General features: G+C 45.0%; 1 protein-coding gene across 1 annotated transcript in view; it reads left to right on the forward strand.

Moving 5' to 3' along the window:
- Nucleotides 1–27,071, forward strand: part of PRDM16 (PR/SET domain 16) — a 289,181-nt gene that overhangs the window by 85,616 nt on the left and 176,494 nt on the right. The window contains exon 2 of the mRNA XM_066334218.1: nucleotides 21,192–21,541. Within this exon, the coding sequence (XP_066190315.1) occupies nucleotides 21,192–21,541 (350 nt within the window). The remainder of the gene's footprint in view (nucleotides 1–21,191; nucleotides 21,542–27,071) is intronic.

A 27,071-nucleotide genomic window follows, 5' to 3' on the forward strand; every position in this document is an offset into this window, starting at 1 on the left:
GATAATATTTTATTTCCAGTTATGAAGGGAAGTTGTACTTTAGAATGTAAAGAACAATCTAAACCAACTATTTTCCTAAAAGCTCTTTCAAATATTGATGACTGGGAGAAGTTAACAACAGTCCTGAGTGTACAAGGTGATCAAATGAGAATTTAGCCCTTTTTAGGGTTTTGAGAAATTTGATGTTTGTCTTCCTTTTATGTGTCTGTTTGGATTCACTTGAGCTGCATCATCAGGAGCAGAGGCAGAACTGTTTTATACTCAATATACTGTTTTATTTATATGTATATTTAGTGTGTGTATATATATTTTATAGCACGCTGACCATCCTTAGTCCCACCTCATCCTTTAGGCACACACAGACAGAACCCCAGTGACATTTTAGGACTGAAATTAATCAGATTCCCTCAGAAAGCTGTCGGTTTGAAAAGCACAAACCCAGAGCAGATTTGCAGAGCAGATGAAATAACCCAGGGGGTCACAGCACAGGGACTGAGCTGGTGACAAACCCCAGTTTGGGGTATTTCACTCCCAACTCTTTTGTTGCAAGGTTTAAACAATAAATAAATAAATCAAGTGAAATCAAAGCCTGGAGGGGGCTGGATGGGGCCGGGGCCCCCGGCTCCAGGTTCACAGAATTATTTCCCCGTTATCTTTGTTGTCGATGCCTTGATTGTATTTAGATTTCCACAGAAGGGCTCTGTTATTCTGGAGCTAAAGGGACCTGTTGTATTGTTCGAGAGGCACTTGTTCCCGTTCTGAGGACTTTCCATCTGTTTTCCTCTTTCCTTCCTCCCGATAGGAGCAGCATTTCCTCCCCTTCTGAGAGGGGTGGAGAGGGAGCCTGTGCTCAGCCTTCCCCAGCCCTGTGCTGGAGGACACTGCCCAGGATTTGATCCCTGGGCAAAGAGGACAGGGGAACAGGGGAGAAGGAGACTTTTTAAAATTTTTTGTTCATTTATTCAAAGAATTTGGAGAAAGGGCAGGGCAGGATCAGGAGTTTTGCTACCTAAGAGCTTGTGGGTGGCCCACACGACACAAGTTTGGGCCCTTGTCCAGGTCATGGTGAATTAGGGGCCCACAGCAGAGAAAAACCTTCTCCAACCAGGGCTAATTTCTCCCTCTTTCCTCTCCCATCCCCACGCACCCAACTCCAGCGAGAGGTGGAACGTGCTGGGCTGCCAGAGGAGGGTTTATTCTTCTCTCAGCCTTGATGTGTGGTTGTTCCCGTGAATAACCCACACTGAGACACTCTGTGACACCTCTGTCCTCGCTCTGAGGACTCAGCACCCTCCTGCCTCTGCCAAACCAAAGCAAGGAGAGGGATTAAGGGGAAGAACACCCGTGAAAAATGCCATTTTTTAAGGAAACTGAGCATCCTTGGGTGGTGGCAGCGGGGCTCTGTCTGCAGGTGACCCCCAGCTGCCTCGACCAGCTCTTATGTAACCTTGTCCTCCCCTCGGAGCCCGATGGGATAATGGATTTCTCTAAATTAATAATGCGTAAAAGGAGATTTACACCGCGCCGCCGCAATATTGTCTTTGCCTTTTATTCCTGCATTTGTCACTGGAATCCCCGGTCGAGGTGTGCACTGGGGGGGATAAATAATGAAGGCTAAAAAAAAAAAAAACAAACCAAAACCAACTCTGTCATCAGCCAGAGCCATTTGCAAATTCATCACCGATATTCTTCGGGAGGCAGAGACAGAGGGGAATGAAAAATAAGGAGTGGTGCTAATATATCTCGCTGATTTCCATCTCCCATTTATTCCGCTTGCAGCTATGGGAGGATGTGAATCCCAGGAATTGCCCTTCCTCTTTTTAGGGACGAGTCTAAGGCTGCTGCTGAGCCTCTCAAGCAATAGAGTAAATACCAAGTTAATGGACTTTGTAGTCAGACATAATACACTCACCTGGAGATTTTTGGTTAATTAGGATTGAACCTAATATGGGCAAAATAGAGGGGAAGTTGTGGCAATTTTTTAGCATTTAAACTGCTGGGGGAAAAAAAAAAATTAAGACATGTTTAAAAAGGCAAAGAAATAAAGCAACTGTTTTAAAGTAGAAATCCTGTAAAGATTTATTTATTCATTCTTACAAGGATGTCTGAAAAAGGTTAGAAGAGTCATCCTGAATCAGATGCAATTTCTGATTTCTTTAAGCTTCCTAAAAAAAATGTTGCAACTCCTAAATTTTGAAATTGTGGTCTTGTGACAAAAAGAACTTTTTGCAGTATTGCAAAAGAGCTTCTTCCCTTGCCATATTCCCTGAGCATCCCAGCCCAGGAATTCTTACCAAATTCTGGGGCTCAAACCAACTCTTTTTTTCATTCAGATGAAGTGTTACATGCTGTAGGGGTATTCAGGGTAGAACAAGGTATCTAATACATTGATTTTAAATAAATAAAGGCTCTTTCTTAAACTTTTAGTGAAGCTTTTGTGATGGCCCTGGTACCAAACTGATCCCATGAGCTTAAAAATTCCTGAATTTCCAGAATCCAGTGTTGGATGCTCGATCCCTGCCAGGCCCAGGCAGCAGAGTGAAACCAGAATGTAGTAGCACTCGGAGAAGGGGGAGAAGATGAAATATATCAAAAGATAATAAGAAAATAAACCATTAAAAGGCTCTGTTTCCCATTATCATGTGGTTTTATGTTAATGAAGTTGTTCCAGGCCTGTTTGAGTTTAACTCAAGCAGGGGAATATGAGTAATATGAAAAATATGTGGGGCTGAAGACCCTAAGTTGAAAAGTCTGTGAGCCATGGGATGTTTTCGTTCAGCAGGCATTTCACAAGAAGGAATAAAGCAGCCAGAAAGTGGCACGGAAAAAACCCTCAGTGCCAGATTTTCCTTTTTGCCTTTTTTTTTTTTTTTTTTTTTTTTTTTTTCCTCAGCCCTGGGTCCCCAATTTGTGTCCACCAAGTCAAGGCAGCCCTGGTTGGTGTGGAAAATTGGGATGTCCAGCTCAGATTCATCCTCTTGGTTGTCCATATTTTTAGAAATACTTTTATGGAGCTTAAAATTTAAAAAAAAAAAGGATGATATTAGTGGTAAACTGGCAGCTCTGTCCAGGTTGAACTAGAATTGGATGTTTTTTAAACAGATAATTGTTTTCTAAAAGAAGGAAAAAAACACTGGAAGTAGGATTTGGAAAGGAGCTTCCATCAGAAAATGGAAAATTGTGAAAATGGCCAGACTTGAATATTTTTTGTAGTGTTTTATTTCAGAAAAGCTGAAAAATTGAGCTCTGACCTGAACTGACCTGATTTTAATACCAGAAAAGAGTAAGCACAAAAGGACTAAGATATCCCAGATGTAGCAAAACAGAATCCACTGTGAATTGAATGATTTCATTAAAAAAAATTATTATTATTTACAGTTAATTGAAAATGTTGGAAATACCTGTCATTTAACATACACTGAGCTCTTCAAAATTTGGTGGGGTTTTTTTTCTCTAAAAATGAACTTTAAAAAAATCATGTTCCACGATAACAAGGATCATATCCAGGAACTGGATTGGAAAAGTTGTGATTGAGTTTTTTTGTTTGTTTGTTTGTTGTGGGGACTGTTGATCTTGTTTTTGGTTTTATCTATTTATTTTTAACGTAACTCAGCTCTTTATTTTCCTGCTGGACATAAAGAACATAAAGTGAAGTTTCAGAGTCTGGATCTGTCCTTTGCCCCAGGCAAGTTAAAAGATGTTCATTCTCCTTTCTAAAGGCAGATATTTGTGTTCTCAAAGCCAAATCTCCTAAAAATCACACCAGAGATAAAGAACCCATCCCTGATTTAAGGAAAATAATTTTTAAAGCATTACCTCAAAAAGAGAATAGAGCAGGTTGCTCCAACCTGGTCTTGGACACTGCCAGGGATGGGGCAGTCACAGCTTCCAGTCATTAACAGGAGCAGAATTTAATTCAAAATAAAACGTTAATTTTCAGTGCTGTCCTTTCAGTGCATCTGCATTTTTTCCCCTGAAAAATCAACAGTGAAAAGCAGCAGCCCTTTAGACACCTGGTTGACAGCAGAAGAATTTTCCCTCTCTAGAAGAAAGCTTGAAAGTCCCACTCACCAGCAGTTAATATTTCAGACTTGTGGGACAATCGCTGGCCAGCAGAAGCAAAATGTAAAAATATTTTTATCTCAAATATTTTTCTTAATAATAGCTTCAAAGGCAGAGAAATGGCTGGCTGGACTGCAGCTGACTGCTGCGTGCTGTGGCCTGGCAAGGCCGAGCTGGGGGGAAGAGAAAACCTTGGATTTTGGTGTGTTAATGGCCGGGGCTGGAATGTGGATTATTTTTGCCCTGATGTACAACCCAGCAAAAGTATTTCTAGAAGGAGTAACACAGGAGGAGGAGATGTTGTAGATTTGTGTGAGGAGATCCCAGCAGGAATGAAGCAGTTGTGTGGATTTTACATCGAGTCCTGGGTTTGGCTATCAGGTTGCAATGGAAATGTTCATAATTAACAGTGGAGAGAGGAGCCGTGGGTGAAAACGGGGTGGAGTGGGAACCACCAGTGGTTAAATGGGGAAAATTCACTTTATTCCATTATTCCAATCAATAATCCCCCTCCTGTGAGTGAGGAGATCAGGAAGCTCAGTGTGGGATCCCTGAGGAAGCTGGGGACACTCCTGGGGGAGGTCTGTAGTAAGGCTGAGGGTTCTTTCCCCGTGTCTGGTCTGGATGACAATAAAACTTTCCCCTTCTCTTCCCGCAGCAGTTGTGCTCTGTGTGTGTCAGGGAATGGGACTGGGAGCGAGGAAAAGCTCCTGTCTGAGCCACAGGGATGCTGAGGCTGCCCTGGGGTGCCCTGACTCGGCAGCTGTCCCCAAACCTGGCTGGGTTGGGTGACAAGGGCAGGGCTCATCCAAAGGGCTGCCCCATTGGAAGTGTTCCCCTTCCTCCTCGTTGGAACGAGGATCCCCTCCCAACCCAAACCTCCAGACAGGCACAAATTTTAAGCAGAACTTTGCTTTTTTAACATTAAAGCTAATTTTGCATCTGACCCGAGCTCTGAAATGAAAAGGAGTCGCCTGTGTGAGGCCACAGGAACCTCTGCCAGGGCTTCAGGACCCGTGGTTTGCACCTCCACTGCTTCTTGTTCCTGCTTTGATGTCCAAATTCACAAAAGTTGCAAAGGGGAAGAAATGGCTCGGGGGTGGAAGAGCCCAAATTGGCCCAAGGTGGCACTCGGTGCTGGCAGTGGTGCAGGGAGCACATGGGATCCCTTTAGAGCCCCCGGGGAGTGCTGCAGAGGGGCTGCAACATTAAACAGCAATATCACCTTGCCTCCTGTTTAGCTGAGATGAATTAACTGGCAGGAAATCGTGGATTTCCGAGCCCGGCTTTCCTTACGACATTCCTCGCTGCAAAAAGGGAGAATTAAACCGGTGAAAGTGAGTAACAAGAAACAGGTTCTAGAATTATTCTGTGTGGTAAAGAGGGGAACAGCATCGACCTGGGGAGTAGCAGCTCGGTTAGGAAAGGGATTTGGAGAAGGGAAAGTGGCTGGAGGAATGGAGAGTGCAGAGAGTTGATCAGGAGGTGCCGGGTTGCAATGCAGGTATAAAATCTGTTAGAGGTGAGAATACACCAAAATTCTCCCAAAAAACAGGGCTGTGTCACACCAGTCCTGGGTTATTGGAAGTTATTCCAGAAAGTTCTCTTTTTAGAGATTAATTTCCTTAAATCTGTGATGCGTTCTTTATCTCTGCTTCGATTTTTAAGAGATTTTTCTTGGAGAAAACATATCTGGGTTTGAAGAGAGAATGACCATCTCTCACAGCACTTAGCTCAGTGTGTTTGCAGGACTGGGGGGGGGGAAGAATCCACTGAGCACTTCTGAAAATTTGCCCTTAAATCCCTTATTAGGTCATGAATGGGGAAAAAAAACAACAAGACAGCAGTTAAAAGTTTCGAAGGAGATTTTTGGAATTCTCACCATGGTTTTATCATCTTCCCAATGCTGAATGGTCTCACTGTTGGAAGTGCTGTGGTGGGAGTTGGGGACTGATGGGACAGGGCAAGGCTGCAGGAATGTGCTTTCCATGCCACGGATTGTCCAGTACAGCAGGAACATTCAAACCATTGCAAAGATTCATTCTTTGCCCTGTTCTTCCAGAGCTCGTGTGAGTTCATGTGTGTTCATATGGGACCACATTCCTGCAGATTCCCTTTTTCAGCTCTTTCTGGTGACTTCTGAGTTTAAACCCTGCAGTTATATCCATGTATTGTCCTGGATTGCTGCAGCACTCTCTTGAAGAACATGATGATGGTGCCACTGGGAAAAATTCTGTTTCCTAAGGATTGTAGTGTTTGGGTTTGGGGTGTTTCTTCTTTAAACATCGTGCAGTGTTCAGAAACTTGAAATTAGAAGCTGTGTTGCAGGAAAACAATGAGGGCTCCTTGCCATGTTCTCTGATAGCTTCTTTCCCGGTGTTCCCAGGCAGGAGTGGCCAGAGCTCTGGGATCTGCAATCCCAGCAGTTCTCAGGGATCAATATTTTGGAGGTGGGATGGGAGGATCCACTCTGTTCCCTGTGAAATGTGGTTGCTCTCAGGTGAGAGGAAATGGTCTCAGCCTGGGGAGGTTCGGCTTGGACATCAGGAGGAATTTCTCCATGGAAAGGGTGGTCAGGCCTTGGAAGAGGCAGCCCAGGGAGGTTTGGAGTCCCCATCCCTGGAGGTGTCCAAGGAAGGGCTGGACGTGGCACTGAGTGCTCTGGGCTGGGGACAAGGTGGGGATGGGGCACAGGTTGGATTCAGTGGCCTTCTGGAAACATTTTTTCCAGCCTCAGTGGTTCTGTGATTCCATGGGGTGGGATGTCTGATGCACTGTCCACCTTTTCTCTGGGGCAGTTGTTACACGAAAGGTGCATCTAGGGCTTGATGGCCTTAGAGGTCTTCTCCAATTCTGTGATAGCTGAAATCTGCAGGGTGAGAGAGGAGAGGCCTTGAGGAACAGCTTTGATCAAACCAACCGTGCTTCCAAGAATTTCCCAGACTGTCCCTTAAGATCAAACCCCTGCAGTCTCTCCTGCTTGGAAGTTGCAGGAGGGCTGTCAGGACCAGCCAGAGATGCCCTCACCTTGCAGAGCACAGCTACTTTTACCTTCTGCTCCATCATTTCTCTCCCCTCTCCCTTTTTTCCCTGCCTCAGCATCTTAGCGAGAGAATGCTAGACAAAAAATAAAAAAATTAAAAATAATAATAAAAAAATCCCTACACACAACACAACAACACAAAAAAATCCCTTTCTTCCCCAGCCCTGTGGCTGCGCTCTCCTCTCCTGTGCTCGTGTCCCAGAGCCGTGCTCGGGTCAGCAGCGAGCTCAGGCTTTTGTCAGCGTGATTAATAGCGCTGTGGATTGTCGTTAATTCACTGGCTAATGACTGCAACTCTGGCCGCTCCCGGAGTAATCGGGTGATGTATGTGGGGAGCGCGCACCTCATGGCAGAGGTGAAAATCATTTCGACAAGTCAAATATTGTCACAGGGAACAAATGGCTCTCTCCCTGTTAATAAAAATTAATGAATTTTTTTTTACCGCCGGCCTGCTAAATGAAGCCGTGGAGTGAAGAGGGAGAGGAGTGGAGTGGAGGGGGACAAGCTCGGCGGGATTAGAGGGTTTTATTCGGTGGTTAAAAGTATAAACATCTTTATTAGGGCCGTGATGGGATGTGGCAAGGGCTGGTGGGGCTTTTGTTTGGGCTCCAGGAGGGGTTTGCTGGGATGCACCGAGGCTTTCTGAAAGTTTGGGGCCGTGTTTGCGTCGGCAGGGAGAGGAGGCAGGAAACAAAGAGGTTTAGTCTGGTGGAGAATAGATGAATATTTAATATTAGGAGGTGGTGGATCCCTGCCTTCATTCTTCTCAAGGAGTGCCCTGGCTGCTCTCGGGCACAGAACTTTGGCAAAATCACCTCTGAGCTTGCCCAGTGCTGGCTGGTTCTGCCTTTCCATCAATTCCCAGCCTCCAATTCCACCAGGATTCAGATAATTGTCAACACCAAGCCCGGCCAGGGATAGGTCCTGTGGGAGAGGTTGGTCTGGTGCCTGGTGGGTTTTGAGACCAGGTGTGAGAATGGGTGGGAGAGGCAGCAGCCCTGAAGAAGTCAGCAGAATTTTGGGATTCTCCATCCCAAACCGGTAATTTATTACCTGGTAATTAGTGAGCTCTGGCTCACAGGTAATCACAGAAGAGTTTGGGTTGGTTTCACGAGGATTTTTGGCTCTGACTGTGCTGATGAGGAGCGCTGGCTCCTGTCAGTGAGATGATTTTTGAGGTGCAATCCCTGGAGCACACAGGATTGGGGTACAACCCACCAGCACCTCAGAATTCCAGAAAGGGTGGTGGGAACACTGTTGGAGTCCTTTGGGGCTGGGTTTTGGGACCACTGCAGATGGATGCGCTCCTCTAAGGGAGCTTGGACCAACTCCTGGCTTGCCTTAGTTGTAGTTTTTATACTCTACGGGCTGACTGATGAAAATTCAGGTATTGAGTAAGAAAACAAGAGTTAAACAACCCTGCTCTGAAGCTTTGTTAGTTTTATCAAACTAGTGAGGGAAACCTTCAAGCAATTCCACCAGTTAAAGTCAGGTATATGAAGAAAAATAACACTTGACCCGCAAGGGACCTTTAAGGTTCTCTGAGTTTCCATGGATTTGGCTGTGGAGGGAGCAGAAAAACAGAGGGATTAGAGAAGGAAAACACAGGGAAGCTTTAGACAGACAAACAAACAAAAGCCCTCAGTGCACTCCTGGAGGGAATGTTGAAGTGCCCAGGTTCCTGTTGCTGCCAGGGCACGGAGAGATCCTGCAGCTTTATTTTTTGGGGATGCTGGAGATCTGCAGAGCTGCTCTGACAGAGGCTCTCTTGGTGAACACGAGGAGAAATATTTGTGCTACTTAAAAATGCCTCACTTTTCACCACTGGGTGTAGGTGCTGTCTTGGGAGATAAAGACGTTTATATTTTGGGTTGTGTTTCCTTCAATGAACTAATTTTCCTGTCTGCATTTAATTTTAGTGCAAATATATTTGCTGATGATCCATAAAGCAGGATATCATCTTGGTGGTTTTAATCCACTTTTTGTGGGTATAATTTTATGGCTAGCAAAGTTTAGAAATGTGTTTAAAACTCTGAACAACAGTGAAAACTTCCTGCATCAAGGATTATTAATTGTCAGCTAATTGGGAGGGTGATGATCTCTGATTAAACACTAAGGCAAGGTGTTGATTTGTATGAATTGTTGAAGATCCCATTAGGGTGTTAACTCCTGTTTCCTGCAGCAGTATTTTGGATATTGATGCGGTTTTTTCTGTTGAGGTGAAGTGTTCCTCCCTGATGCTCTCAGCTCTGTGTGCTGGGGATGAGGACTGGATTCCAAACAGGACCAGTTCAGACAGAGATCCATAACAAAATACTGAATTTCCTCATTTATAATTATTCACTTTATTAGAGGCTGTGGGCATTTTATAAATACAGGTCAACAAACAGCTCCTGCCGCAGCTTCTGCTTTCGAGGGATATTTTATGAGTGTACTTGAACACTTGGCATATATTTCATAGGAAAATCCACCCTATTTGTCAATGAGACAGACTAAATTAAAACTTCATTGGGCAATCCCAAATCTGGGTTAAGCGTTACTGTGTTTAAAACCAAATTCTTTGCGGTAGATAAGAGATGAAGAGTCTTTTTTTACTTTTAGAAAAAGACTTTGAAAACTCCAAATCTCAACTTCGTGGACTTGCACATTAAGTCACTGATGTGTTCAGATTTATAATAAATGAACACCTGGCTGAAAATACTTTTATAGAGGTGGACAAATTTGCCTTGTATAATAAATAACATGAGGCAGAGCTGCTCCTCCTGCCTTGCCCTTAATTCCTCCTTTGCCAGAGCAGCTTGAGCAGCCTTGGTGCATCCCTTAATGTGCCCATGTGACTGCTCCAAATCCAGGAGCTGAAGAGTTAAGGCACAAATAAAACCTCAAGTTCAGACTGTCAGCTTAGATAGTGCTTAGCAAGGGTCGAGGGAAAAAAGCCAGTTGTGATTTAGAAGAAAAACAGTGAGATTTGACCAATTCCATGGAATACCTTTCTTAGCCCCGGGGCGAGTGGAAGTGGTATATTAACCAAGGAATAGAGCAGAGGAGGAAAAAGGCCAAATCACATTTCTTTGAAACAAAGAGGCTTTTTACCAGGAACAAGCCTTGATAAAAATTACAGTGGCATCGCAAGTCATTTCAGCCGCCCTGCCTCGGGCCATATTAGAGCAGTGAGGAAATAGGGGATGCAGCAGCCCTGAAATACAAATACAGTAGTCCCAGGAGTGTTTTTAGTATAAATAATCCTTTTTAGAATAATGTCGTGGCTTTAAATAGGGCCAGGTGGTGGTGGGTGCAACACCCAGGATTGCTTTGGAAGGAGGAGAGGGAAGCAGGGTACAGAAGCTCTGCCTGGGTGTGGGGAGTGCCCTGGGAGAGCCCCAAACTCCCACAGCTTCCCAGGTTCTGACTGAACCAGGAGCTGGTGGAAGCAGATTAAAATGAATGGATCTGTCACGTGAAGCCAGGAGGATATTGTGGTGTGGCTGTGAAACGGGGAGGTCTAAAACAACTGTGGAGTTCTCTGAAACTGGGCAAAGTTCCTTCGGAGAGGATGGGATTGTCCCAGGAATCCCACCTGGGACAGTGTTTGCTCACAGCGTTGGGGAAGGATTTCATGGAGTGTCACATCCCACTGCCATTTGTTGAACTTCCCATCTCTCCTGTCCTGCATTCTGCAGACAAACTCTGGGAGCACTTTTCTCTGTCAGAAGTGAGTTGTAAATAGAGTGCAGTGGGGAAAAGCAGGAGGATTAAACACACGCTCAGTTCTTTGTCAGGTTCTTGTTCTTAGAGAGAAAAGAGCACTTGAGCAGCCAGGAGAAAAGTGCCCCAAACAGCAGCTCTGTGGAAACATTTATGGAAACTGGGATGGGGACAGGAGAAATTGAGAGATCACTACAGAGAGCAGCATTTACACTCCCAGTTGTTCCTTACTGTCATCAATTGCCCAGTTAAAATTCCATTTTTCATAGTAATTAAACATTTCTGCAATCATCATGACACTGGTAGCCAGAGGAAAGGCGTTTGGCCAAGGAAAGGAGTTCAGTTCTGGTCCCAAAACATCAGGGACCTGACTCCCCAGCCCAGTGGTGGGAAATACCTGATAAACCTCTGAATTTTCCTTATTTACATGGTCAAAATGTGACAAGTGAAATGTGAATTGGCTGGGTGGACACAACTGGATGGGTGCAGTCACAGGTGTGTCCCAGTCACCGAGTTCAGATGCACATTTGAGGTTCTGTTGCTGACGTTGTCCCTGGTTGTCACAATGTTTGTCCATCCCAAAAAAGCTGCAGCATCAGTTTCTGGGCTGTTCCTGGTAGGAAAATGCAGCTGGTAATTCCTGCTTGGAGTGGCTGTGAAGGAAAGGCTGACAAGGTGGTCACTGAGGTGCCCAGAAGATGCCCAGGACACTGAGAAAACACAAATATTTTGTGGCTTGGTGGGCTCTAGGCAGGTTGGGATGTGTGGGAGCATAAAAAGAAACTAAAAAGGGACTGGCTGTAAAACCCCAAAACATTCCATGGGCTTTGGGAGTGAACCCATAAGGAGTGGGAAAGCCATTTCCAGCTGTTTTTTGAGCACAATCCTTTGCTCCCAGTGCAGATTTAGTCCGAGGAGCTTTGTCCTTGTGGGTCACACCTCTCTGGGAGGAAACCAGCCCAAAGACCAAAGCTGCAGCAGTGTTTGAGAGCCCTTTGTGCGTCCCATGTGGGGTAGAGCTCGGGCAGCCCCTCGTGTGCCAGGAGAGGTTTTTACCCACATCCTCACTTTCAGGTCCGGGAGAAACATTCCTGGGTCCAACTGAACGTTGAGGCTGCTGCAAAAACGTGTCTTGGAGAGAAAAAAATCATTTGTTTGTCCAGAGCTTGGAGAGGACTCTGCTCAGTGACCCAGTGGGGTCTGTGCTAAAAGGTCTCGAGCTGGAATGGTTGGATTTGGTTTCACTGATATTGTGAGTTGGAGCGTTTGGGAAACTCTTTGGCAACATCTCTGTGCATTCTACTTGTGCAGTTTGTAATTAAAGAGTGCGTGAAATAATGATAGAGACTTCCAAAGACTGAATAAAAAAAAAAAAAAAAGTAAAAATAGGACAGATCCATTAGAAAAGATGGAAAAAGTTTTACAGATTGTTTTGGCTTTAAAATGGAGGGGTGGCAGTAGAAAGGAGCTTGAAATACAAACAGAGAAATCTGGTAAATGTGCACAGACTTGAATTTTAAAAACATATCTATGTGGAGTTCTGAGTGTCAAGGAAAACACAATTTGCAGAGTACAGCCTTACTCGGGAGGGCAAAAATAGGATGCAGGATATTTTCCCCCTGGTTTTTGCAGAGCTCTGCTGTTTCTTCCCCAATATAAAACCAACGAGCTTCCCCGGAATTTCTTCTTTTTATTTTTGGCAAAAGGGGCAAGGCAAATCCGACTTATCTGGTGGCATTAAAATGTGCGCCTGTGTGTGCCTGTGAAAAAAAAAATAAAGCCCTGCTTTTGACACCCACCTCACGGCTCCGTCCTGTGCCCTGCATTGATTCACTGCTCCCCTTTTCATCCCCTATTCTGTGGGCACCATCCTTCTTTTCCCTTCCCCTCCCTGCCCTCCTCTTCTCTCCTCCTGCAACATTTCCTCGCCTCCCAAACCACTGGAAATTGTTATCGATTAATATTAATATTTGGCCTTGTGTTTTGTGAGAATGCCTCTCCCCTCTGCTATTAATCTGCCGTGTTAATAATGCCAAGGGCTCCTGTTCGGGACCCTGGGGAAGCCACAGTGAGCGGAATGACAATGAGACGGTGACAACAGCCCCAAAGGCTGCTCTTGGCAGGGACGTGAATTCCAATGGCGAGGGCTCCTTTTGGAGGCTCACAAACGCTTTATTCTCGCTCCGTGGCCTGACATCCAGCGCCGAGAGAAATATCCAGCACGGGCTCTTGGTTTTTTGGAGAGCCGGCCCAAGCGCAGTTCTTTATTTATTTTAACTAGGTAGCGTTTGTCCCCTGGGAGAAATTTCTCCAAAGTTCCACTTTGCTGAGTTTTTTTCCAGCGGGGTTGGGGCGTTTCTATAGGTTTTTAAATTTGGGGGGTAGAGGGGGTGGGATTTTGGAGCAAAAATAAGCAAACCACTGCAAAGCAATGACGGGTTTTCTGCACCGAGAGGAGTTTTTCTCCAGGCTTTCCTCTCCTCCTCCCCTGATTTTTTTTTCCTCTGTTGTGTTATTTCTATAGATTCTCCCCAAATGTTTGTTAACACTCTGGTCGTATACACTGTACGTATCTTGTGACACTTCACTGGAGCTTTTATCTCATAAATAGTTCAGAGACAGAAATCTCAAAGGCTGATATTTTTTTCCAGTGCCTTTAATAGCAAAGCTTTTTTGGTTTTGGTTTGTTGTTTTGGGGTGGGGTTTTTTTTGTTGCTTAAAAGAACCAACTTTATCTTCTGCATCCAAATACGGATCAAATCAATATCCGTGCATAGCACAAATTGTAAAAATGTCAGCTTGAATTCAAATATAAAACAAAACTGTGGATTTGGGGAGATCAGGTGAAGCGAAGTTACGGACAACACACAACAACAACAACGACGTTCTCTGAAGAGTTTGATTCTGAAAGGATCTTATGTGGAAATATTTTTGATGCCTGGTTGAACCAGACTTTTACTGGAAATATAATACTGGCATTTAGAGCAGAGTAATTTGGACACTTTCCCTGCTGGTTTTACTAGAGGAAAATGGGTATTAAGGAACACACTGAAATACTGTTTCGAGCTTTATTCTTCATTTCTGCCAGCAGAAATCCCTTAATAAAAAAAAACACTTAATTTTTTTTTTGCTTAAAACCAAAGGCACTTGAAATCCTTAATACCTGTTCTACTCACAGCCAAGTTCTGCAGCAATTGCTTTTAGAATGTTTATTGAAAAATGCACCCGATTAACTCCCCTCGGTTCTCATCTGCTCTCACTGCTCCTCTCGGATCTGCTTTCTGTTTCTTTTTAATAAAAGGACTTGAAGCTGCTTCGAGAGGTGCAGTTCCAGCTAAGACAAAGCAGGGCATAAACGTGAAAGTTGAAAAATGAATATACAGAGTGAGCACGGGGAAGGGGCTGTGTTTGCAAGGGTTTAATTTTTATGGGAGTCCTTCCTTTTCACTCGTTCTGCCTCCTCCTCCTCCCTCATCCCTCACTGCCTCTGCAGGTCTGGGTATTCTTCAGCAGTAAATTGGGTTTTTAATGTGTTCTGCAGCAGTTCTGCATCAGCCAGACCTGGGGAAGCTTTGTGTATTTTGTCCTTAAACTCCAGCTGGAAGGATTTGGGCAGCAGAGCAGGACTCAGCAGTACCTGGGGCAGGTTTCTGTGCTGGGAATGTTCAGAGCTTGTTCCTGTCTGGAATCTTACACAGAGATCTGCTAAAACTTGTGGCTCCTTCAGATTTCATTTCAATGGCAGCTGTAAATCCAAATGTCCATGTGTAGCTGGGCAAATGTGAGTGTTTGGGGCTGTCACTGGGGCACAGGGAGCTTGGCAGCAGAGTTTGGAGCAGCTGAGTCCCTCAGGGATGGGTCCTGACCACTCACCTCCAGAATCCTGCTTGCCCCATCAGCATCTTCCTGCTTCTTGAGCATCCCCAGAATTCTGTATTTGGTAGTGTGGAAGTGAAATAGAATTAGTGTTCCAAGGAAAACAAGCCGAGAGTGGAGTTTGTGTGTCTGCTGGAGCTGGGCTGGTGGGTTTGTTGTGGGATCAGCTCACATCTGACTGAGTATCCAATGATTTGAGGTTGGCAGGGTCTGAATTTTCCATGCACACTTGTTTAGTGGAGTTTAACTTCTCAGCTGGACAAAGCTGGTGACCTTCTGACTCGTCCTGTCACTGCTGTGTCACCATTCCAGCCTGAACAGGGAACAGGGAAGACCAGATCTCACCCACAGCCATTTTGCTTGTCCCTAATTCCTTTCACTCGTAGCATTTTGGGTGTTCTGAGGTGTCAGGGAGCTGTGAAAAGCTCTGGATATGACCTAAGGAAGAGAAAGGATTATTCCACTGAGAAATAATCTGAGGTGCTTGGTGTGTCAGTGTCATGTGGTGTTAAAGGCCCATGGTTCAGGAGGAATCCAAAGGGAAAAATAGCAGAATTCCAAGCTGGGTATCTCTATATACGTTCAGAAAATTGGCAAAACCACTGCAAGTTGCAGCAGAAGTGCCCAATGGAGTGAAAAATTAAAGGTTTGTGTGAGCAGCACTATTTCTCAAAGGTAAAAACAGCCCCTGTGACATTCCCTTGGCACTGTGGCAAGAGGGCAAAACCACTTCCCACTCGTGGCCACTTCCCCGCCTGGATATTTATTGCCCAAGTCAATTTTCAACTGTTAAATTTGTGAAAATGAAGGGTTTTCATGAGTGAACAACAGAGGAAAAAAAAGACCTTTCCCAATGGTCATTTAAAGCAGAATTTCCTCTCTCTCTGGCATCAGCCAGAGGTGATGGGGAAAGCTGTCAGAGTAGTCTGAGGAGCTGATCCCAGGGGTTCCTCGTGGCCAGGCTCTGGTTTGGTGCTCGATGATTTTAGGTCAGTGTCCACCAGCAGATGTTGTAGATCCCAGAACAGCTTGGATGGAGATGGAGGAGAAAGGTTCTTGCAGTGAATGGGATGAAGATATTGGGTGGTGAGCTTGAGATTCTTAAACAATTGTTTATTGTCCTTTCCTGGCATTAAGGATTCTCATTAATATTGTCCATGCATGAGGGAAAAGCCATTTTTGTACAACCTTGAAGCATTTAATGCTTCAGCCCCACCCGTAATGGAAGAGAGATAATTCCTCTCATGAAAATTTTGTCACTAATTTGCATCATTTCTGGCAGAAATATTTCACACGAACTTCCAGAGAGAGTGCTGCAAAATCCAACCCACAAAGGCACTTTTCTCTTGTCACACAAGGCTAAAGAAAAACCTGGCTGGTGTTTGTGGCACCCAGGAGTGAGATCCCCCTGGGAATCCAGACACTTCCCTGTCTGCAGGTTCAGGTTTGCACCCAGCAGGGAGAAAAGTCTGGGAAGGAAGTTGTGTATCCATGAGGAGGGTGAAAGTTAAGGGAGAATTCTCCTTTCTTCTAATTTCATGTGGGATTTAGAGGATTTAGAGACTCCCAGTGCTCAGGAATGCCAGGACTGGACCCAGAGCTGACTGACACCAACAGTTCCCACCACCTGGAGGGAAATCTGGATTTTTTTGGGCTGGTCCTGCCAGGCAGATTCAGCAGAGCAGGGGCCTGGATTTGGGATTTCCTATTGTATTTCAGCTGTGGCCATCAGGTGGCAATCTGACCACTGGGATCATTCTGTGCTCTTTGGGGTGGGTGCTGCTTGGGCTCTCCAAGGCCCTTTGTGATTTAGGGTCGTGCCTGCCAAGCTCTGGGCTGTGCCTGCTGTCAGCTCCTGTGCAGGGCACAGAGGGATGGGCAGCCAGGCTCCTGCACAATTCCCGATGGATTGAGGCAGGATGGAGGGCAGGCATTGCTCAGAATTCACCTGAATCAAGGTGAGATGAGCAGCAGAGCACCCCGAGGGGATGAACCCTGTCGGCAGTAGTTAAAAGCACATCCTGGATGGGAATATTTCCTTCTTGGCTGAGCAGGGCTGTGTTTTGATGATCTGATCCAGCTCCTCTGGGCTACAGAGGGGTCAAAAATGTCTTTATTTTTGGTCTGAGTCCACAGAAATGGAGACAGAATCCTGTCACCCCAGAGTTAGAAATGTGGGTGGTTTTGTTTACTGGAGGTGTGGAATAAGATATTATGGAATCAGAGAATCCTTAGGTTGGAGTGACCTTAAAAATGATTGAATTCCAGCCTCACCGCCCTGAGCAGCTCCCACTAGAGCAGGTTGCTCAATGCCCCTCAAGATATTGCTCAAAGTGCTCAGATATTACCTGCCTCCTTCCTCACCAGCCATCAGATCAGGAATTGTTTGGTTTAGTTTTTCTGTTTCCTTCCCTGGGGAACGTTTCTAAAGGAAAATCTCTCAGTGCAGGGACCTCAGGACACCCATGGAGCTGTGAAGGTGGTGGTGATGTCCCTCTTTGGGCTGAAAAATATGTTTGAGGTCACCCCACTGCTCTTCCTGTAGAAGATGGAAACAAATCCCAGGGAAACCCTGGCCTAATGAATATTTTCCTGATGATAATAATTAGTATTATTATTATTATATATTATAATTACCGCTTAACAAGCAGCTCTAGACAGCACAGAGGTTTTAATGCTCACATGTGATTTTAAACTCACAGCTAGGAATGAGCCACAAAGTTTAGATAATGATGTAAAACCCCTTCCAACCCCCAGTTAATCCCTAAGGAAAAAGCACCTCTTGGTCTGTGCCTGTGTGGTTCCATTCTTAGCTACAAAGTCAGAGTTCTCTGTGAATATTTGTATTTTCTTCCTTTGGACCTGAGGCTCCAGGTTTTGAGGCAAAGTGTGAGTTCAGTGTCATTCTCCTCCTTGCCTGGAAAATAAAAATACCTTGGTTTCACACAAATGTTGAATTATCCAGGTAGACGAAAGTCAAGATTGTGCTGGTGATCAGGCACTGCCTGCCCAATAGAAATCAATTCTTGGGATGTTCTTTAAATGTTCCCAGTGAAGAAGTCGAAGTAGTTCTTTGCAATCTGTGAGTGTTAAAAATGCTCAGTCATTTCAGATAATTGGGTATTTCCACAGCAGAATTAGATACCTCACAACAACAACAGCGGCAATAACAATAATTAAAACAGGAATTATGACAATAACAAGAATAAACCCAACAATAACCACATTAAAACCCAAATACAACAAACCCTAACACATTATTTCTCCTACCACCATCCCCTCTAACATCAGCCTTGCTTTTGCTTTCATTACAGCTGCTAAATAGATTATTCATGAGGCCTCTCACCACCACTAAACCATCCCTCTCATTGTTGCCAGCCCCTCATTGGTGTCACACAGATTTTCAGCGTCTGCCCATATCTGATTATCTGTGGAAACAACCTTTCAATGAGCCTTTTTTTATCAAGTCGTTTTGCCAAGGGAGCTTTGAGGGACTAATTTTAGTTTCGTGACAACAACAATAAGGTCAAGTTGTATTTCTGTGCTGCTTTTCACCCAGGCAGACACTGCAGAGGGGCAGATGTGGCACGGCGTGGTTGTCACCGTTGTCACCACGGAGTGGCCACGTCCGGCTCTCCGTGGCCTCCAGCTGGGTTGGGGTGGAGCTCAGGAGAGTTGGGAATTTTTCTTGGAAAACAAGATCTTCTCTGCTTATTATTATTCCCCTTTTTTTAATTTTTTTTTTAACTTCCCCTGTTGTGGAATGTCTGGGGTAAAGCTGAGAGCAGCCCCAGAGGTGAGGAGTGGTTCAGTGGGGACAATGTAGAAAATTCTGTGGAATAATGAAAACTGAACCCCAGCTGTCAGATTGGCCTCAAGTCCCTGGAATAAACACGACCTGTGGAGAAGATCAGTTCCTCATCTGTGGGATCAGCCTGGAGTAAAGGAAGCTCAAGGGGGACCTTTTTTCTTCACAGTTCCCTGCCAGGAGGGTCCAGCCAGGTGGAGTTGGGGTCTGCTCACAGAGAACAGGGACAGGAGGAGAGGAAATGGCCTCAGGCTGGGCCAGGGGAGGCTCAGGTTGGACATCAGGAGGAATTTCTCCATGGAAAGGGTGGTCAGGCCTTAGCAGGGGCTGCCCAGGGAGGTTTGAGGTGCCCATCCCTGGAGGTGTCCAAGGAAAGCCTGGAGGTGGCACTCAGTGCTCTGGGCTGGGGACAAGGTGCGGATCAGTCACAGCTCAGACTTGATGATCCTGGAGGTCTTTTCCAGCCTCAGTGATTCTGGGTTTCTGTGAAACCCACCTGGCAGTGCCCAGGAGAAGGGCCAGGTTTGGGCACAGCTCGGATTTCCCCTGGCTGTTAATCAAAGCTGGGTACAATTTATTGATCCCAGCACTGGGTTGTGCTGAGGAACCCAACGTCCCCACATCTGCCCAGATGGGATTCTGCTCCCACAGATGCCACCTGGAATCTCTGGAATCAGACCTCTCGTGCCCTGAAATTGTTGTTTCATTGTCATTTCGTGCCTGTTGACAGTCCCTGGTCATTTTAGAGCTGAAAAGACACACTGACCTATCTTTTGATGATTCCTCTTGAAATATAAGGTCAGCCAGATGAAGGATCAGCTTCACTGTTAATTAAAACTCAATCAGAACTGCCCTGGTTGTCCCATAGAAGAAATTAAATTAATGTTCAGTAGTAGTTTAATAATGTTAAATTAGTGTTCAGTAGTAAGGTACCTTTATACTTTACTTGTATCCTCTGGAAATTTTCACAGGTCGTGCTCCAAGAAACCCAGTTTTGCTCTTCAACTCTGTTGGAATTCCTGTTCCTTAAGTGCAAAAGAGGCTAATCATAGAGCAGAAAATAATTTGACTTGCTAATACTGGGCGAGAAAACATTTACTGCGACCACAAATATTTTCAGGATGATGGAGTATCTCATGTTCATGAAAGCTTGGTTCTGGTGGCATGTTTGAGTAGGGAGGGCTGCACTTTCTAGCAGAGGAAACCCATGTCAACTGCAGCAGGCAGCTCCCTGTTCTCCTCCAAAAGCTGGAGCAAAAAAAAATGTTGGCAGAGGAATCAAAATCCTCCTCTTTAGTCGAGCCTGCCACCGGGTTTCTTAGGCATGAACTCAGGAAAAATCTTTATTAGGCATAAAAAAAAAAAAAAAGAAATAGAGGGGGAGATGTGTCTTGCAGACAGAAGGTGCATTCTGAGGTTAGCAGGGAGATGGATTATAAATACCTCGAGTCGAGCCGTGCTTTTCCAGCTATTCTTCCCTGATGGTTCCTAGCTGGGAGCCAGTGGGAAGTGTCGTTTTGGTGGGGTGACCTCGGGGCTCAGGCCCTGGCTGTGCCCACAGAGTGGCAGTTGTTGGGTTTGTTATCGTGGTGGGAGCTGCTGAGCACGCCCCGCTGCCTCCTGGCCCGTGGAGACAGGGCAAAGCTGCTCCCAAAATACCCCAGCTACTTCTGCTGGGTGACAAATTGTGTTTTTCTTTCCCCCCTCTCTCTCATGTTTTGCTCCCTCGCCACAGCCCCTTTTTTTTTTTTTTTTTGCTTTTTGGTTGAGAAAGCTCTGTTTTCATTGCATGAATGGCCTTGCTTAGAAATCGATTCTCCTTGGAAAAATCCCCAAACTTTGTGTGTCCAGGGTTTTCACTCGAGGACAAGGGGGAATTGGCGTCAAACTGACAGAGAGTAGGGCTGGATTAGAGATTAGCAAGGAATCCTTCCCTGTGAGGGTGGGCAGCCCTGGCACAGGGTGCCCTGTGGCTGCTCCTGGATCCCAGGCAGTGTCCAAGGCCAGGTTGGATGGGGCTTGGAGCACCCTGGGACAGTGTGAGGTGTCCCTGCCCATGACACTGGGTGGTTTTAAAGTCCCTTCCAACCTAAATCCCTCCAGGACTCGGTGCTGTGAGCAGTGATGCTCTGTGACACCTGCAGGGCTGAGGCTGCCATGGGCTGCAGCTGCTGGTGTGGGACACCCCAAGCAGGAACCCCCAACACCAGGCAAACACTTCCTGCCAAACTCGGATTTGACCCTAATTTATTTCTGGCTTTTAAATGTTTTTGGGTTTGGTTTTTTTTTTCCCTTTTACAAAATACACCGAGCCAGTTAAAGCAAGAAGTGGCTAAAAGAGAACCTCAACCACCTCTTGTGTGTTTTCTTCCCTCCTTCCAAAAGTGCAGGCAGCAGAGGACCCCTGATCCCATAGAACACACCAAGCTGCAATGAGCCTCACTGTACCCTTCTGCAGCACCCCATGATTACCAGTGTCCTTACCTCAGCCCCTCCTCAGCTCCTTGAGGGAGGTTTTTACCCCTTAGAAGCGTAAAAAAATATATAACTTAAAAAAAAAAAAAAAAAAAATTAAAAATTTTAAGAATTTAAAAAACCAAAGTGAGCTCGGCTTAGCAAAACTTTATCCCAGGGAGAGATTAACCAATGTTCACGTGAGTATCTCAGTGTGTTTTGTTCTGCTGTTTCCCCTTTTAGGTGACAGCGAGATTGTAAATAATATGTACGAGACCGACCCCGATCTCCTTGCTGGCGAAAGCGCAGAGGAGGAAACTGAGGACAGTATAATGTCCCCCATCCCTGTGGGACCTCCGTCACCCTTCCCCACCAGTGAGGACTTCACTCCCAAGGAGGGCTCACCCTATGAAGCTCCCGTCTACATTCCTGATGACATTCCAATCCCACCAGATTTTGAACTCAGAGAATCTTCGGTCCCAGGGGCAGGGCTAGGGATTTGGGCCAAAAAGAAGATTGAAGTTGGGGAAAGATTTGGACCCTATATGGCAGTGCAGAGGAGCACATTAAAGGAAACAAACTTTGGATGGGAGGTAAGCGCGTGGAATGTGGGCACCACATTCCTTTGTCTTCTCTGCCAAGTGTTTGTGGAGCTGGACTGAGGCCTGGTGGCCTGGGGACAGAGGTGGTGACTTTGCTGATGCCGTGTTTCCCACCCCCATTACCTGAAGGATTCAAAAATCAGCAGAAATCCCTTTTAAGTTCACTTCTTGGGCCACGGAAACTGCTCGAGCACTGTTTTGGAAGTCTGTTTTTTGAATGATGTCGGGTCACTTCATCAAGTGCTTGTCATTTCCAAATTGTGTTCGGGAGTTGTCGCGTGGAGGGAATGGGATTAATCGCCTCATGTTTGGTGGTTGGGGGTGTTACCTTTGACTCCCAGCCCGTGTCAGCAGTGCAGGCATTATTAACTGGGCAGGGAAAAATTGCATGTACCCATTAACAGCCCCGATGTTCTCGAGTTCTTGTGCTGCAGCAAAGATGGGGAAATGTGAAAGTCATTTTTTTTTTTCCCCCAAGAGCTGAATAAAACCCAGCCCTCAGCAGGAAAAAGCTCTGTCCCACAGCTCCCATCTTGTCTCTCTGCCTGCTTTTCTGGGCTTGTCCCAGAAATCATCTTAACCTCTTCCGCTCCTAGATTCTTGATTAGAGAATATCTAGATCCATAATTATCCTGAAATATTCATTAACAGCGAAGCGTATCCTGGGATTTCTGTTCTGTGCTCACAGTTCTACCCCAGGGCCCATTATCCAATATATAATTCCTTCTCTCCAGCCCCAGTTCCCATCCCAACATTCCATCCCCTGCTGCCATGGGAGCTGCTGGCTCATGCTGAGGAACAGAGGCTGAGTCTGGGGTATTGGGGCAAAGAGATTTCCTGGCAGGATTTTGCTGTAGGATAGATGAGGCCTATCCCAAAAAGTGGGAGGTGAATTTTCCCTCATTTTTTTCCCTGGGTGAAGCAGTGACTTGCCCCATTTTCTCCATCAGCTACCACTGGAGTGAACTGGTTCACAAAGTCCTGGAGGGTTTTTACAGGGTGGGAAGCAGCTGAGGTTTTCCCAGGAGAAAGCACCAGTGCAGCGACAGAACCCTGTTTTCTTAGAAACAGAGGTCAGAAAGGCCAGGCTGAAGCATTAACAGTTCAAATTGTCTCTGATTATATTTGCACTCTTGATTGTGGAGTCAAAAATCAGTGAGCAGTGAGAACCAGCACAGCCCAGAGAAGCAGGTCCAGATGTTTTTGTTTTGTTTACTTTTTCAATGTGTCTGAAGTGCAGGAAACAACAAAAACCTCCTGTTTTAAAGAACGAAACTCAGTTGTGTTTTGTTGCTCTGCAGTAGGAAGTGTCTGACTGAAGAGCTAAAATCAGGGTTTGGTTGAATGACCGAGTGAAGAGTTTCCTTTTCCTTCTATCCTAGTGCAGGGAAAAGAGGGAAATTCAGCTGAATTTTGATCCCCTCTCTCCCCTCCAATGACATTCCTCAGAAATTCCTCTTGGTGTTGGGTTCTGTTGTGAATATCATTGCAGAACGTTTGATTGGTAGCACTGTATGAGGATCAAAAAGTGGAGATTCTGGGGGAAAAAGTCCCTTTTATTTTACTGGCAATACATGGTCTGGGTCAGGGGGGCTGTAGGTGTGAGAAGCTCAAGATTCCTGAGGAAGGTATTGATCACTTCCAGATGTCTCTGAAAATAAGGATAATTTTCCTCTAGGAATATGCCATATTAATTATTCGTAGGCTGCAATGTGAAAGATGAATCCTCTTTTTCTGACCCAATTATCGATAGGTGGCATTTGTTGTTTCAATTTGTATTTTTGCTGGTTATTTTGCTTTAAGGCTGATTTTTAGGAACAAAATTCAATCTTCATTGGCTGGCAGAAGTCGAATGGTGCAAACTCTTTTTTTTTTCTGTGACCTTGGCAAAACATCGTCCTCGTGCTTCATAATTCTGATAAAAGCTGGCATTTACACTCACGATTTTCAGAAAGGTTCCTCACATCCCCGCTGCTCTGCGTGCCCTGATAGGAGCTGCCTTTATCAATTCCCGTTGACTTTGTGATACTGTTTGTTTTTGTAGTGTAATTGAGCAAACTTTCCCTCTGCGGGCACTTCTCCCATTCCAGCGGCGTCCCTTTGTCCCCTGCTGTGGCAGGGACATTTCACACCTTAGAGGAAGGGCTTTGTCCTCCCTCAGGTGCCCTCAAACCCGCCCCAACACTCTCTGCTTGTCCTTGCAGACACCTCTTGGATTTTCCCATTTCCCAGAGGGTTTAAGGACATTTCAGGGGTCTGTTTTCAAAAAGTGCCTTCAGAATTTCACTGGGGAGCGACGCCCATGAATCCCTCCATGTGCTGGACAGGAATTCATGGAATAAATTCTGTCTGCTGGGTGTTGGGGACTGAGCCCTTCCCTTGGGGTGGAAGGTTGGAAAGGCCCTGAGGAGATGTCCCAGGCAGCTCTGCCCAGTGGCAAATTGGGAAATGGTGATTTGGGATGTTCCAGGCAGCTCTACCCAGTGGCAAAGTGAGAAATGGTGATTTGGGATGTTCCAGGCAGCTCTGCCCAGTGGCAAAGTGGGAAATGGTGATTTGGGATGTTCCAGGCAGCTCTATCCAATGGCAAATGGGGAAATGGTGATTTGGGATGTTCCAGGCAGCTCTACCCGATGGCAAAGTGGGAAATGTTAGCCTGGGATGTGTTTGCATCCTCTGCTCGTAAAATTGAACAGGCAGAGAATGGGCAATGACTGAAAAAGAGGGAAAGGGGAGGAGATTTTTGTCACCAGTAGTTTGTTGGCTTTTGCTCCCATGTGCTGTTTCTTTCAGTGGTGATAATCTGAGATTTGTAGGACCACAAGGAATGTTCCTTCTGGAGTTTAATATTGTTTTTTTGGGGTCGGTATTTCTCTGGAATTTGTATTTTTGTAGTTTTGTCGTTTGTAGTTTTGTCATTTGTAGTTTTGTCAGCTTGTGGGTTGAATGCTGGTGTGAGACTTCAACACAACTCCTTGTTACGGCCAATTTGAATATATTCCATGTGAATTGCCTCTCACGTTAGGAATTTACTTCAGGAATGATACCTGTTCTTCACACCCAACCTCTTCTCTCTTCATATTTCTTAATTAATCTCCTGTAGTTCATAGTCTTGATGATCCCACTTTTGTGCACACCTCACTCCCCAAACTCTGAAAACCTGGTCTTTGTCTTTGTTTGTTTTTAGGAGTCATCAGCTCCTTAATTTGAGCAATGTTTCTGCCTTTGGCACGAGAAGTTTTTGCCCTTCCCTGCAGGAAATTCATTGCCAGGTTTTGACTAAACTAGGAGTTCACTGGGAGTGGAATTGGCTGCAAAGTGCCCATTCCTCAGCAGCATCTCAGTTTTGCTAGAAAAACGCTGATTTTGTGGTCGTACAGGATGTGCCTCATAATTAATGTCTGTTCCTTCTGACTCCTGCATTAAAAAAAAAAAAAATTAAAAAAAAATTTAAAAAAAAGCCATTTTGGGGTTTGGAAAATGTGCTGATGAAGGTTTTGATGTGAGAATGGATCTTGCTCTTCTGCCCAAGGATTACCACTGCAGAATGAGCTTTCTCTTTTCCAACTCCAGTAAGGGCAGATTTGTGAAAATGAAAATGAAACAGAGCAGTGAGTTTTACCTGAAAGTCCTCAGGAAATTCAGTTTGTGTTTGGAGGCAGGCCCAGCCCTGTTCCCATCTGAACTCCTCGCTCCAGACCTGGTGTGACCTGCTGAAACTTCCAGCTCCACTCATTTAGAGCCCAAAACATCCGTGGCAATGCAGAACGCTGTGTTTTAACTGCCGTACCTTGAAAAAAAGATGCATAATTATCTTTCTTACAGGGGTTTTTCCTTTGAGGCAGGCGGGAGGGATGGTTTGAACACGTGTCCTGCCTTATCTGCAGCACAGCCTCCTGCTTTGCTTTGTGGGATACGTCTCCAAAATTTTTCTTTTGAATCAAACCACACCTATCATTCAAAGGGCTCTTTGGACACGGGATGGCAGCGAGTGATTCACGCACATCTCATAAAAATAAATCAGATGTGTCAATCCTGGCCCCCAGCCCCTCCCAGGGATGATTCAGTGCAGGACCTGTTGGGTGCTTTCCCTCATTCCCTGACACCGCTGTGCTGATCGTGTCATTTCACCTTTTATTTTTCTTTTTTCTTTTTTTTTTTTGTGTGTGTGTGCCTTGAAAGACACCACCCCAGCTAAAAGCCCTGTGATTATTGTGTGACCTGATTGCATTTCTCCTGCTCCCACTGCCCCCCTGCCCGCTGACACGGAGCACAGCCCTGCCAGCACCCCGAATAAATCACGGCCTGTTTGTGCTTTATGGCCTCTGGGAGCCGAGGAAAATGGAAATAAAATAATTACATAATGATTTTGGTCGCTTTGGATAAGTAATGGTATTTATCACGGCGCTGTTAATTTTCCTAATTGAGAGAAGAATGGGGATCTCGTCCTTGGGGGGAAATTTAGCACCTGGATTGTAGGAGGTCTGCGAGCAGTCATGGTTTTGGTTTGCTTCACAGGCTAAACACCACTGATAAAGGCAGTTTGTTTTCATTTCTATTTTAATTAATTTCTTTTTTAATTTCTTTTTTAATTTCTTTTTAAATTTCTATCTTAATTTCTGGTTTAATTTATTTTTTTCATTTCTATTTTCATTTATGTTTTCATTTATATTTTCATTTATATTTTCATTTCTATTTTCATTTATGTTTTCATTTCTATTTTCATTTATGTTGTCATTTATGTTTTAAGAGAGGTTATTTGCTGAAGCACAAAGGCTTCTCTCAGCTGAAGTGTCAGAGCCGGGCTGCTCCTTTACATAGGAAAAATAAATAAGTGCTTTCATTTCCTACTTGAGTGGGGGGAAAGGTAGAGCCTGTCCCATGGAAGACAAATAACTGGAGAAAAAATAGGAGCCAGCAGCTGAGGATGCAACAGAGTTCTGGATCCACGTCTGGCCCAGGGAAAACTGCTGGGTTTGAACACACTTTAAAGTGTCACTGACTCCCAGAAATCCAACCTCCTTACTCCTGAAAATTTTAAATTTTTAGCAGGGGATCTTTTTTTTTATTTTCTCTGCTTTTTAGAAATACTTCTTAGTGCCAAGGGAAATTTCCTTTACATGACCAGCCTTAAATGCTGGGAGGAGAATTAATTCTGTTTCCTTGAGTCTTAAATATATTAAAATGTCCTCAAAAATAAAATAAAATTTAAAATTTATAACTTTAATGTAATATTAAATATTTTAATGCTATAAATAGAATCTATCAAAATATTTTATACTAAAATATTTAAATAAGAAGAAGCCTCTAAGCACGGCTTGAATTGTGATGGTTTTATGATGTTTCCCAGTTCAGATAATACAGAAATTCCTTCATTTCCCTTTAAAAGCTGATCCAGTTGAAGCCAGAGATGCTGAAAGGAGGGTGAGTCCTTTAAATGAGGAAAGAAATCCCCAAAGCTCCTCCTGTCTCTTGAAGGGCTCTCAGCTGGGCCCTGTGAGGATGTGATGACATTTCCTGC

This window comes from Sylvia atricapilla, chromosome 22 (genome assembly GCF_009819655.1).
Source record: "Sylvia atricapilla isolate bSylAtr1 chromosome 22, bSylAtr1.pri, whole genome shotgun sequence".
Taxonomy (NCBI): domain Eukaryota; kingdom Metazoa; phylum Chordata; class Aves; order Passeriformes; family Sylviidae; genus Sylvia; species Sylvia atricapilla.